The 13,164-nt window shown below is 43.4% G+C and overlaps 1 protein-coding gene across 2 annotated transcripts in view; it reads left to right on the top strand.

The window, feature by feature from the left end:
- Window positions 1-13,164, top strand: part of KCNN2 (potassium calcium-activated channel subfamily N member 2) — a 132,341-nt gene that overhangs the window by 28,529 nt on the left and 90,648 nt on the right. For both annotated transcript variants that reach the window (XR_008315664.1, XM_053293544.1), the window contains exon 4: window positions 2,780-3,198. Coding sequence is in view for 1 of the 2 variants with exons in the window: in XM_053293544.1 (XP_053149519.1) it covers window positions 2,780-3,198 (419 nt within the window). In the remaining variant the exon portion in view is untranslated. The remainder of the gene's footprint in view (window positions 1-2,779; window positions 3,199-13,164) is intronic.

A 13,164-nucleotide genomic window follows, 5' to 3' on the forward strand; every position in this document is an offset into this window, starting at 1 on the left:
GGTCAAGCACTAGGGTCACAGGGTCAGGATCAGACACCTAGGGTTCCTGACTTATGGGGGATTCCCCCAATGTATTGCACTCATCCCATGGTGCATTGTGGGATATCTGCAGGCCGGGACACATTCTCCCAGCCTCCAGGAAGCCTTGTGGCTTGCATCATGTCAGGATGGTCTGGGCGGGAGGTAGGTCCAACTCTGCCTCCCTCCCCGCCCACCCTCCTCATGAGAATGGCCTTATTGGGTACCTGTTAGTTACTTCCAATTAATCTGATTAATCTGAATTGTAAAATACAATCATATAAGTTACTATTAGGTTATGTAAGCTATTGTATTAATGCTAACTGTGGGAATTTACACATTCTTTCTGACCTACTAATGAAAATGATGGAGTTCCTAGCTTAATAAAATATGGATGGTTGTATCCTCATGATTCATTTCCCATACAAAAATGCTAAAGATATTTAAAAATCTCATTTTCTTTACTGAGTGGTTTCATAACTCTTTTGCTTGAGTAATTTGTAAGATTAAATTTTAATGTATGTTTTATGAAATTTCATTTATTTCCATACAACTTTTAAAACTAAGGCTAGTTCTCAGTGAGTTGGTAAACTTGTGACTGGGCTGTATCACTTCAGCCTGCGGGTGAGGTGAATGTTCTTCCATACAAAAAACCATTTGCACATAAATCATTTGTAAATATCCGGAGAAGCGATTTACCCTAGCCTTCTTCATAATATGCATATTATGTTCTCACAGAAAAATCCACATGAGCACCATGAAAGAACTAAAGACAAAAGGTGTTCTACATCTGAATTCTATACCTGATAGAGACATTAGTTCTACTAATCATTCTACAGTTAGTTGTTATTCTGGTGAAGTTTTTCATTTAGTTAGCAGAATTAGGACAATTATTCTTTAATACGTTGTGCCAACAACATTGCCATTGTATTTATGTTGTGTTATTCCCATATGTCTAATGAACTTTATTTAAATATATCTATTGACATATGTCTGGTACAAGCCCATTTACTACAGTGTAGGTCAGTTATGATAAAACTGGTGGATAACTTTGAGCATTACAATGCCAAGATATTTCTATGCTTCTGAAGGATCCTCTTACAAGATGTTGCACTTCTATTTGGCATTATAAAGCAGTTTCAATGCTAAAAGACCTGCTAAGTAGGGATGTGCATGAATTGTTTTGACAGGGTGGGGAGCGGTATCTTTAAGCACGAGTAAAGTCCTTGCCTGCTCCTCTGCCACCCACCTGCATTTCTTGGTGCAGTGCTCAGAAATCTGCATGCGGCTGCATTCATATGTATCTGGTGTGGTGTGGCAGCGGGATGCACATGGCCACCGTGCATGCGTGGGAGCTATGTGTGTGGTCAGCATGGTGTTGCTGACCATGCACATGGCTGCTGCGTATGTGTGGTGGCCGTGTGCATCCGCTACCACGCACAGGCTGCTGGGTGCAGCACGGCAGCTGTGCATAGACTTCTGAGTGGTGCAGTGCTGCACTAAGAAATGCGTTGGGGCAGTGAAGAAGCAGGTAAGGATCAGCTTTACTTGTGTTTAAAGGTACTGTTTCCTGCCCCCTGAAACAATTTGGCAGGCCGCACCAAATCTATTCATGCGCATCCCCACTGCTAAGAATTCATAGCCCTAATAAGGCTCTGTAGAGCAAACAGACTGATCCTTACCTCAAAGTATGTTTTAACAATCTAGGACTCACCATTGCTTCATATCAGAACCTGCTTTCGTGTCAGGGCTGCACTGAGACAAGTGATGTTGGCAACGTTCTGCACATACACAGAAACAATGAGTAATCACAGCTTGCTTCCATACAGAAACCAGGGCCAGCCCATTAATGAGATATGGTAAGGTGGCTGTCAGGAGGAAGTGGTGAAGGTGGCAGTGGGGTGCTCCCTACATCTGCCTCTTCTAGCTGCTTTATCACTACTCACCACTTCTCCTGCTTCTCCTATTCCCTGCCTTTTGAAAAAGCCAAAAGCTAGTGAATGGAGCAGCATGAAGTAAGGAATAGGATGGTGGCTTATCTAGCCCACCACTGTAGTCCTCCACACTTCTTGCTGCTCCTTTGCCTGCCCTCGACCTTTTGAAAGCCAGGGTAGAACAAGCAGGAGGAGGAAGAGGAGCAGCAACTGCTGCTACTACTGCTACCACCACCACCACTACTACCAGGTAAGTAGATAGGGAGATCAGTGTTTGGTCGGTGATGGGGGGAGTTGGTATGTAGTAAGTTCTGCATACTGCAGTTGTATATGTGGAGAGAACCAGGAAAAACCAGGCATGTGTGTGTGGGAGCTGTGGGGCCAATTGGGGGATGTGTGTACAAGAAAATGAGGAACTGGTGCATGATATGCTCTGCACACCGCAGTTGTGTGTGTGCGGAGATTGGGAAGTGATTGGTGCATGTTGCACTTAGCAAAGCATGGGGTTGGGGGCAGCAGCTGATATATGGGTAGGCCTGAGTTGGGCCTGCAGGGTAAAGTCTTTTTACTATGATCGCTCCCTTTTTTGGCAGAAAGCTCTCTAATGTTACATAGAAGATAGTGTTATGAAAATGAAAGATGAAAACAAAGGGAAGCGAGAAATAGGATTGCCCAACATGATGAATATACAGTTGCTCATTGTGCTCCTTTCTATTATTGTTTTTACTCTGAAAAAGTAGTAAAAGTAAAAGTAGCTGATATGCTTCGTATTTTAAAATTTCTGCTAATATTTTACTAATGTCAGCCTTCTGCATTTCTTTTTCCAGTTGTTTATGGTGGACAATGGAGCAGATGATTGGAGAATAGCCATGACTTATGAGCGCATTTTCTTCATCTGCTTAGAAATCTTGGTGTGTGCTATACATCCTATCCCTGGCAACTATACATTCACATGGACAGCCCGGCTTGCCTTCTCCTATACTCCATCAACAACAATAGCCGATGTGGATATTATCTTATCCATACCAATGTTCTTAAGACTATACCTTATTGCCAGAGTTATGCTTTTGCATAGCAAACTTTTCACCGATGCCTCATCCAGAAGCATTGGAGCACTAAATAAGATAAACTTCAATACTCGTTTTGTTATGAAGACTCTAATGACAATATGTCCAGGAACTGTACTCTTGGTTTTTAGTATCTCTTTATGGATAATTGCTGCATGGACTGTCAGAGCTTGTGAAAGGTAAGTTTCCCTTTATTAAAACATATCATATAGATGATCTGCTCTTCGAATACTTCACGACCACTAAACTGTTAGTAGCACAGTTGTCCCGCCCATGCTGTGCATGTTAGTTGTTTTGTATTTTATATAACTTCTGCTCCTTTGATATTTAACTTCTTGCCTCTGAAGCATTTTAAAGAGTGGGTTAAATTGTATCATCACTTTGCCTTAGAATCACATGCCATAATTCACTTTCACCTAAATTGCTATTTAAATCATTGGAAACTGCTTTTTATTATGGCTTACTTTGAAGTTTAAAGTGATCAGTTGAGAATTAATTAAATCTGTAAGACAAATAGATTTAATTAATTCTCAATCAATTTTTTAAAAATTCCAAGTAGGCTTAAGACAGTTGTGGTTCATAAGTTCTGGTAGTTTAAGTCTGTTGTAATACCATTATTAATGTGATGCTCCAAATTTAATCATGGGGCAGCATACAGAAGAACTGATGCTTCACAGATGGTTAGCAATGTAACACATTAAAAAAAAAAAAAAGGATCCAGGGAAAATCTTGGAAATTATTGGAACTATTGCTTGAGGTGGCTCAGCTTGAAAGCAGTTCTTAAGAAGACAAGGCTCAGAACAGGGGAGCTTTGCAAACAGGAATGTCCTAACAGATATCAAATGAGTTTGCATGGAGTTTAGTGGGGAAGTGTGTGGGCAGGCATACAAGTGGTCCCCTTTATCACAAAGGAGACACCCAGCATGAGGAGAAGGTTAGTACTACGCCACTTAGATGACAGAGCTTAAAACCTTTAATTAGCTGACAACTGCTGTAAGACCTAGTTTTCAAGAAAAAAACAAGTTCTGTGTATAAACAAGCTCTGTATAATCTAAATAGCTAATAAAACCAGTAACAAAGGTAGAATGCCAACAGGGGAACGGGTGCTTCCTAGTGCACTGCTCAGAGTGTTGCATGTATGATTATCTGCCTGAGGGGCAGGAGTCTTGGGTGTGCACTTGGTGCAAAGGGCTTCTTGCCCTCGGGGAACAGGTTCATTCCCTTGAAGCCAAGGTGGCTGACCTAGAGAAACTCAGGGAAGCAGAGAGGTATGTGAATGAGACCCTCAGAGATGTGATAGAGGCATCCCACTCCCAGGCTGACAGCTCCTCTGCTGTCATGGAGAATGAAGGTCTCAGGGAAGGAGGACATCAGTCTGAGGAAGAGGGACCCTTAGGGACCCTCATCACCCTTAGAAGGGACCCCTTCCTTGGGTGATGAGCCCACATGCTCTCACACAGATGATATTCCAGGGGGTGGGTGCTTCCTAGTAGTTGGCAATTCAGTCGTTAAGGGCATAGAGAGATGCGTACAGAGCCTGATTGTAGGGATAAGTTACATAATTTTGCAAGGAGGTCAGCAATTTCACATTTGTGTTCTTTAAGGACTCTCAGGCTATCTGGCCCTGGCAATTTGTTAATTCTTAATTTTTCAAGGTAGTTAGAACATCCTCTCTGGTCACCTCAAATTGACCTACTTATTCAGCCTCCAAGCCTGAGAAGCTCATTCCAGAGTGGGTATATGGTCAGTATCCTCCACTATGAAGACAGATGCAAAGAACTCATTCAGCTTCTCTGCAATCTCCTTATCTTTAATAATCCCTTTCATGCCCTCATCATCCAAGGGTCCAACTGCCTATCTGGAAAGTTTTCTGCTTCTGATATATTTTAATAGACTGCTTCCATTGATGATGAGCCCATATCCTCTCACACAGGGGATAATTTTCCGGTGGTGGGTGCCTAACAGGTTGTGGGCAATTCAATCATTAGGGGTATAGAGAGATGGGTCTGTGATCCACGTGTAGACTGCCTGGTGATTTGCCTACCTGGTGCGAAAGTTGTGGATGCCATGCAGTGCCTAGATATGCTGTTAGGCAGGGCTGGAGAGGAGTCAGCTGTTGTGGTACATGTCAACATGAACTATGTTGGGAAATACAGTCAGGAGGTCCTGGAAACCAAATTTAGGCTGCTAGGTAGCATATCTAGGGTCTTTTGATCCTTGCTCAACTTGGCTTATTTTATTTAACAATCAGATTGTCAGAGAGGGTCTGGTAAATATAATGTGCTTCTCTGAGAGAGGGTAGCATGTCTTCTTCTCTCAAGGAGGCTATAATTAGACTATACTTGGAAAAAATTACATTGGACCCCTCAACTATAGGCCCATCTCTAATTTCCCATGGTTGGGCAAGGTGATTGAGTGGAGGTGGCTGCTCAGCTCCAGAAAGTACTAGCAGAAACTGATTATCTACATACATTTCAAACCAGCTTTTGGGCAGGCTTTGGGGTGGAGATTGCCTTGGTCAGCCTGATGGATGATCTCCAATTGTTGTTGTTATTATTCATTCAGTTTCTATACCGCCCTTCTAAAAATGGCTCAGGGTGGTTTACACAGAGAAATAATAAATAAATAATATGGATCCCTGTCCCCAAAGGGCTCACAATCTGGAGGTACTGTGCTGGGGCTAGATAGGGCCAGTTACTCTCCCCCTGCTAAATAAAAGAGAATCACCACGTTAAAAGGCGCCTCTTTGCCCAGTTAGCAGTGCCTCTTTCAATTATGTATTGAAAGAGGGAGTGTGACACTGCTGATCCTTTTGGATCTCTCAGTAGCTTTTGATACCATTGACCATGGTATCCTTCTGGGTCACGTGAGGGATGTGGGATTAGGTGGCACTGTTCTTACAGTAGTTCTGCTCCTACCTCTCGGGCAGATTCCAGATGGTGGAGACTGTTACTTTGCAAAACAAGAGTTACTATATGGAGGTCCATGAGGAAGTCCTACATGAAACCGCTTGAAGAGATCATCAGGAGACTTGGTATAGGTGCTATCAATATGCTTATGACTCCCAAATCTATTTCTCCCTATCAATTTCATCAGGAAATGGCATAATTTCCCTAAATGCCTGCCTGAATGTGGTAATGGGCTGGATGAGAGATAACAAACTGAAGTTGAATCCATATAAGATGGAGGTAATGACTATGGGGTGGCCAAGACCCGAAACATGGTTTAGATTTGCCTGTTCTGGTTAGGGTTATTGTATTATTTATTTTATCATATTTTTATAACACCTGATCTCTAGGCGGTGTACAAAATTTAAAATAATATTTTAAAATCAGCACAGATTAAAATACACAAAACAATAAAAACAGTAGAATAAAACAAAAATAAAAACAGTAGCATAAAACAATTATTAAAACAAATTATTAAAATTCTAATTAATATTAAAATTCTAATCAATTATTAAAATTATAATTAATTATTAACTTTCTAAATGTATTCACCTGTGGAAACAGGTGGGTCTTGAGGGTCTTCCTGAAAACAAATAGAGAAGGAGATGCGCATATTTTAGCAGGGAGCATGTTCCAAAGCCCCAGGGCAGCCACAGAGAAAGCTTGGTCCTGGGTTGCACCAAATGATCCGGTGGCAACCATGACTGGACCTCTCCATAAGATTGTAACAGGTGGCAGCGTTCATGACAAAGGAGATGCTCTCTTAAATACCCTAGACCCAAGCCATTAAGGGCTTTATAGGTAATAACTTAGCACTTGATATTTCACCCAGAAACTTATCGGCAGCCAGTGCAGTTCTTTCAAAACCGTTGTTATGTAGTTTCTTTGTGCTGTCCCAGAGACCAATCTGGTTGCCACATTCTGTACCAATTGTAGTTTCTGGGCTATGTACAAAGGCAGCCCCATGTAGAGCGCATTGCAGTAGACAAGCCTGGAGGTTACCAGCATACATAAAGTAAAGTTGTGCTGTTGAGTTGGTGACGACTCCTGGCAACCACAGAGCCATGTGATTTTCTTTGGTAGATAACAGGAGGAGTTTACCATTGCCATCTTCCATGCAGTATGAGATGATGCCTTTCAGCATCTTCCTATATCGCTGCTGCCCAATATACAAGCTACATACCTGATCTTTCCAGGGGAGTATAACCCCATCCAGAACAAGCTGATCTAAGCCATCTCTCGGGTCTCAACCCCCCACAGTCAGTATTCCCATCTTATTTGGATTCGGCGTCAGTTTGTTATCCCTCATCTTGCCCATTACAAAAGTTTATGAAAGTTAAAATAAAAACTCCATAAAAATCACATTTAAAACTTTAAAATCAGTTAAATAGTAAAATCCCAAAAACAGCAACCATAAACAAACAAACAAAAACCCAGAAGCAGGAGAACTGGCAGCCCCTAAGGGGTAAAGCCTGAACAAATAAAAAGGTCTTTAGTAGTTTAAAAAAAAAAAAGCATCCACAGATGTCAGAGAGCAGATATTCACTGGGAGAGCATTCTGGAGCCTGGGGGCAACAACAGAAAAGGCCATGTCCCACGTACACAACAATTTAGCCTCTCTCAACATGAAACAAAACTGTAGGATACCTGCCCTACAGCTACATTTGGCCAATATGATCTAGAACCAGATGCTTGCATTGCCCATCAGATGCTGCTGCTGTACATTTGGCAGGCAGCTCCAGTTTGCATAAGTGGGCAAATGCACAACTGCTTAAAATCATGTGCCCACAGTTATTGAGGGCATTATGGAAGTAGCATTGTACAACTTTGGGCATGCAGGTTTAAGTAGCTGTGTAACACTGCCAGGGCTATCTGTCATGTACGTAGTAGTGCTGGCTGATGGGCAACGCTGGCATCATGTCTACCACTGTGTATAGTTGTGCATCTTGTTGGCCACTGTGCACAGTTCCACTTCCCAAATAGGTGATTGTAGAGCTGGAAATGGTGCAAAAGAGGGCAACCAGCATCATAAGAAGGCTGGAACATCTTCCTTATGCAGAGAGGCTACAACACTTGAGGCTTTTAGTTTAGAAAAAAAGGTAAGCAAGTGCAGGCATGACCAAGACCTATGGTGGTGAGAAAGTGGAAAAAGAGAAGTTTTTCTTCCTCTCACAACACTAGAATCAGACAACACCCAATAAAAATGTTTTGCAGGAGATTTAGGACAGATAAAAGGGAATACTTCTTTACCCAGCATGTAATTAATCTATGGAATTTTGTACCACAAAAATGTCATAATGTCCACTAGATTTGATGGCTTTAAAAGGGGTTTAGTTACATTCATGGAGAATAAGTTGATCAATGGCTACTAGTCATTGCGCTCATTCCAGGTCCAGAGGAAATATGCCTCTGAATACTAGTTAAAGCCAGGGAAGAAACCTTTATCTTGTATTTGTAAGTTTCCCAGGGGTATGTTTTTGGGAATCAAGGTTCCCCAATAGGAACCTAGGCCTCTTGTCTGATACAGCAGAACTCTTTTTATATCCTTATGATGTTGGTACATTTTATCCCTATATTGTAAATAAAAGCAATGTCACTGCATGTCAGGCCTCAGCTGGCTGCTGTGACAAGCAGCAGGCTTCTGATCAGTTTCACTAACTATCACACATAGTTAGTGTGGGGCAAAGGCAGATGCATTGTATGGTGCAACCACAGGACTTCCAAAGTTGCGGTCATTTAACACAGAAGAGGCAAGGTGAAGCAAGGCATGGGAACCTGTGGCTTCTTGTAGAGGCAAGTGCTCAGACTGAGGAACCAAGCTGAAAGCAACAGTTATATAGGACCATCTAGGTCGGGGCAGAGGCAAAACTCAAATGCCCCAGTGGGCTAGAAGCAACCATGACTTTGCGTATGAGAGATGAGGTCAATTTTCAGTGCATCATTACATTAAAATTAATGGAAACAACCCCCCCACACACACACACAATTTTAACCAAGGATTGTGGTCAGAAAATAGGCCTTGTCCCTGCTCAGTAGGGATGTGCATAAAACCGGTTCTCCCGGTTCAGTTCGGATCCGAACCGGGTCCGAACCGGACCAGGGTGGTTCGGTTTTGGTTTTGCCGAACCACCCCCCTGGTTCGGTTCGGATCCGAACCGGTTCAGATCCGAACCGAACCGGTTCAGATCTCAAAAAATAGCTGGTTTGAAAGAGGACCTTGTGTTCTACCTGCCACCCAAATTTCAAGACGATTGGACCTTCCTCTGATTTTTTACATTTTTTAAAAAAAATTTCAATTTTTGCCCATAACTCCCTATGTGGAGCACTTAGGGGCAAAAAGCTGGGGTGGGTGGTAGCCACCCTTGGGTGTCCTCCACCCCAACAATCCCAAGGCAATTGGTTGCTCCTAGTATTATTGGTGAATTTTTGAAAAAAAAATTCCCATTGACTAGAATGGGGGTTTGGGGCTGCCCCAGACCCGGCTCTGTGGGGCAGCATCACCACCAAAGTGGGTCCGGGGCCATGGCAAAAATGGCCTCAGTCCTTCCCAGCAATCCCCGGAGAGATAGGAGTGATGGTTTTTTTTATTAAGATTTTCTAAGGCATTAAATAATATCTAATTGGAAAGAATAGAATGTGTGTCACTGGGTGAAAGGTGATAAAAAGCCACACAGAGAGACAGTTATTCATTTAATGCCTTAGGAAATCCTAATAAAAAAACCATCACTCCTATCTCTCCGGGGATTGCCGGGAGGGACTGAGGCCATTTTTGCCATGGCCCCAGACCCACTTTGGGGGTGCTGCCACCCCACAGAGGCGGGTCCGGGGCTGCCCCCCCAAAAACCCCAATCTAGCCAATGGGATTTTTTCTCTTCTTTTCAAGAAATCCACCAACAATGCTAGGGGCACCCATCAATTGCCACCCCAGCCTTTTTGCCCCTCTCTCTGGGCGCCCTAACACTTAACACCTAGTACCTACTACCTACCCAAGCAAGATGACACTCAGAGAAACAACACACCAACTCTCTGATCTAACAAAAAGGCCACTGCTGCTGCTGCCTGCCAGCAGTGGAGCAGCACACTAAGCACACACACAGAGAAGAAGCAGGAGGCGGAGTGTGGATTCTATGATAGCATATTAGAGTGGATTGATGGTGTCTCATTGAAAATCTCATTTGCTATCATAGAATCCACACTCAATACTAGGGATGTGCAAAAAATTTCGGGCAGAGAACGATCTGTGCCCGAAATGAACAATTTCGGGTGATTCGGGGCCGAACCGAATCATCCCCGATGTCCCCCGATATTTTTTGGGCACGAGCCGAATCACCCGAATTTCGGGCATGAAAAATTCGGGTGATTCGGTTCACGGTTGATTTTTGGTGAATTTTTAAAGTTTTAGTGACTTTGGGGCAGTTTGGGGGCATAGCATGGGATCTGGGCAAAAGGAGTGGGGTGGGGTGGTAGTGCCTAATGGGTGCAGGCTACCACCCCAATTTCAGGGGGATTGGGCCAAGGGCTGATTTTTGGTAAATTTCTGAAAATTTCATGTCTTTGGGGCAGATTGGGGCATATTGGGGCAGAAAGTGGGGCCTGGGGCAGAATAGTGGGGTGGGGTGGTAGTGCCTAATGGGTGCAGGCTACCACCCCAATTTCAGGGGGTTTGGACAAAGGGGTGATTTTTTGAGAATTTTTGAAGTTTTAGTGACTTTGGGGCAGTTTGGGGGCAGAAAGTGGATCTGCCCCAAAATAGTGGGGTGGAGTGGTAGTGCCTCATGGGTGGAGGCTACCACCCCCATTTCAGGGGGATTGGGCAGAGGGCTGATTTTTTGAGAATTTTTGAAGTTTGGGTGTCTTTGGGGCAGATTGGGGGCAGAAAGTGGATCTGCCCCAAAGGAGTGGGGTGGGCTGGTAGATAGTGCCTAATGGCTGGAGGCTACCACCCATCCCCAATTTAAGAGTGATTGGGCAGAGGGGTGAATTATGGTGAATTTATTTGTATGAGGTTTGTCTTCATAAGGTGAAGTGTGCTAAATTGATTACTTCCTCATATTCATAGTAAGTGTGAAAAAGTGAAAGTGGGGTCATGAGAGTTGTTTAATTGGAAAATATCTCATTTGCTATGATAGAATGAGAATTCACACCTCAGAAGTTTTTTCTGAGGTGTGAATTCTCATTCTATCATAGCAAATGAGATTTTTTTTCAATTAAACAACTCTCATGACCCCACTTTCACTTTTTCACACTTTCATTTACTATGAATAATATGAGGAAGTAATCAATTTAGCACACTTCACCTTATGAAGACAAACCTCATACAAATAAATTCACCATAATTCACCCCTCTGCCCAATCACTCTTAAATTGGGGATGGGTGGTAGCCTCCAGCCATCAGGCACTATCTACCAGCCCAGCCCACTCCTTTCGGGCAGATCCACTTTCTGCCCCCAATCTGCCCCAAAGACACCCAAACTTCAAAAATTCTCAAAAAATCAGCCCTCTGCCCAATCCCCCTGAAATTGGTGTGGTAGCCTCCACCCATGAGGCACTACCACCCCACCCCACTATTTTGGGGCAGATCCACTTTCTGCCCCCAAACTGCCCCAAAGTCACCAAAACTTCAAAAATTCTCAAAAAATCACCCCTTTGTCCAAACCCCCTGAAATTGGGGTGGTAGCCTGCACCCATTAGGCACTACCACCCCACCCCACTATTCTGCCCCAGCCCCCACTTTCTGCCCCAATATGCCCCAATCTGCCCCAAAGACATGAAATTTTCAGAAATTTACCAAAAATCAGCCCTTTGCCCAATCCCCCTGAAATTGGGGTGGTAGCCTGCACCCATTAGGCACTACCACCCCACCCCACTCCTTTTGCCCAAATCCCATGCTATGCCCCCGAACTGCCCCAAAGTCACTAAAACTTTAAAAATTCACAAAAAATCAGGACTTTGCCCAATCCCCCTGAAATTGGGGTGGTAGACTCTACCCATTGGGCACTACCACCCCACCCCAAAATTTTGCCCCTGGGCCCCTTTTTACCCCCCGAATCGATTCGGATTCGGATTCGGATTAAATCCGAATCCGAACCGAATCAAGGGTGATTCGGGTGACCCAGATTCGGGCACAAAACAGAACGGAGGTGATTCGGCTCGGGTCCGAGCCGAATCACCCGAAAATCCGAATTGCACACCCCTACTATAAATCTTCCCCTCAAACTGTGTATCTCAGAGAACTGAATCATTGTCACTTACTGTGGCTCCAGGATAATAATTAGACAGATTTTAAAAGGTAGATTATTAGGGAAAAATAGTAAGCAACCTTAATGGGATAGAACTCTGAACTTGCCTATTATCAGAAGGAACAGGGAAACATGTCCATATATTCCACCTTTTCCCCTGCTGAAGGAGGCAGGTCAGACGGGCAGATCTGTCAGAAAGACACTGGCCAGCACTGCTACTCAAATACCAGAAGGTAACAAAACGTGTTGGAAATTACCTTGAGTGGCTACACACTCACATGTGGATGGTACATACCCTACTATTTATCTGCATGTGATAAATGCAGATGGGGCTTTGCAGATGGGGCTTTGGTTGTCTAGTAGAGCACCTGCTTTGCATCCAGGTCCAAGGTTCAATTTGTAGCATTGCCAGTTAGGGCTCGGAAAGACACCTGTCTCCTGCCTATCAGTGTAGACAATACTGATTTAGAGGGACCAATGGTCTTGGTAAAAGGTAGCTTGATGTGTTCATATTGTCTTCAGATGTGGGGATTGTTCATAAGGTGAGGTAAATATCATTTCACATATTAATTGTTTCAATTGGCTCATTCATTCACCTGATTCTGCCTTATATAACAGAATCTTCTTGTGCCTACAGCAATCAAAACATTATTTGTTCCCCTGTGGATATGTTAAAACTGGTTTGGTTTGGTTTTCTGATATTGAGATTAAGCTTTTTCTCAAGAAAAACAGGCTTGTGAGGAAGAGAATAAGGCGTATTCTGCTGCTGGTTTGACTAATGAAACCTGTTACTGCGATGCCTCTGAAAATAGTGTCATGTCATCATCTGAAGGGCCAATGCAAGTTGATCAGTGGAAAGTAGCACCAAAGTGCAATTTGCCTCAAAGAGCGATCTGGGATTTTATTCATATACTTATCCTCCAAAGACTTAGTTCTTATTCTTTCTCACTGTGAGACA

Source organism: Hemicordylus capensis, chromosome 2 (genome assembly GCF_027244095.1).
Source record: "Hemicordylus capensis ecotype Gifberg chromosome 2, rHemCap1.1.pri, whole genome shotgun sequence".
NCBI lineage: Eukaryota > Metazoa > Chordata > Lepidosauria > Squamata > Cordylidae > Hemicordylus > Hemicordylus capensis.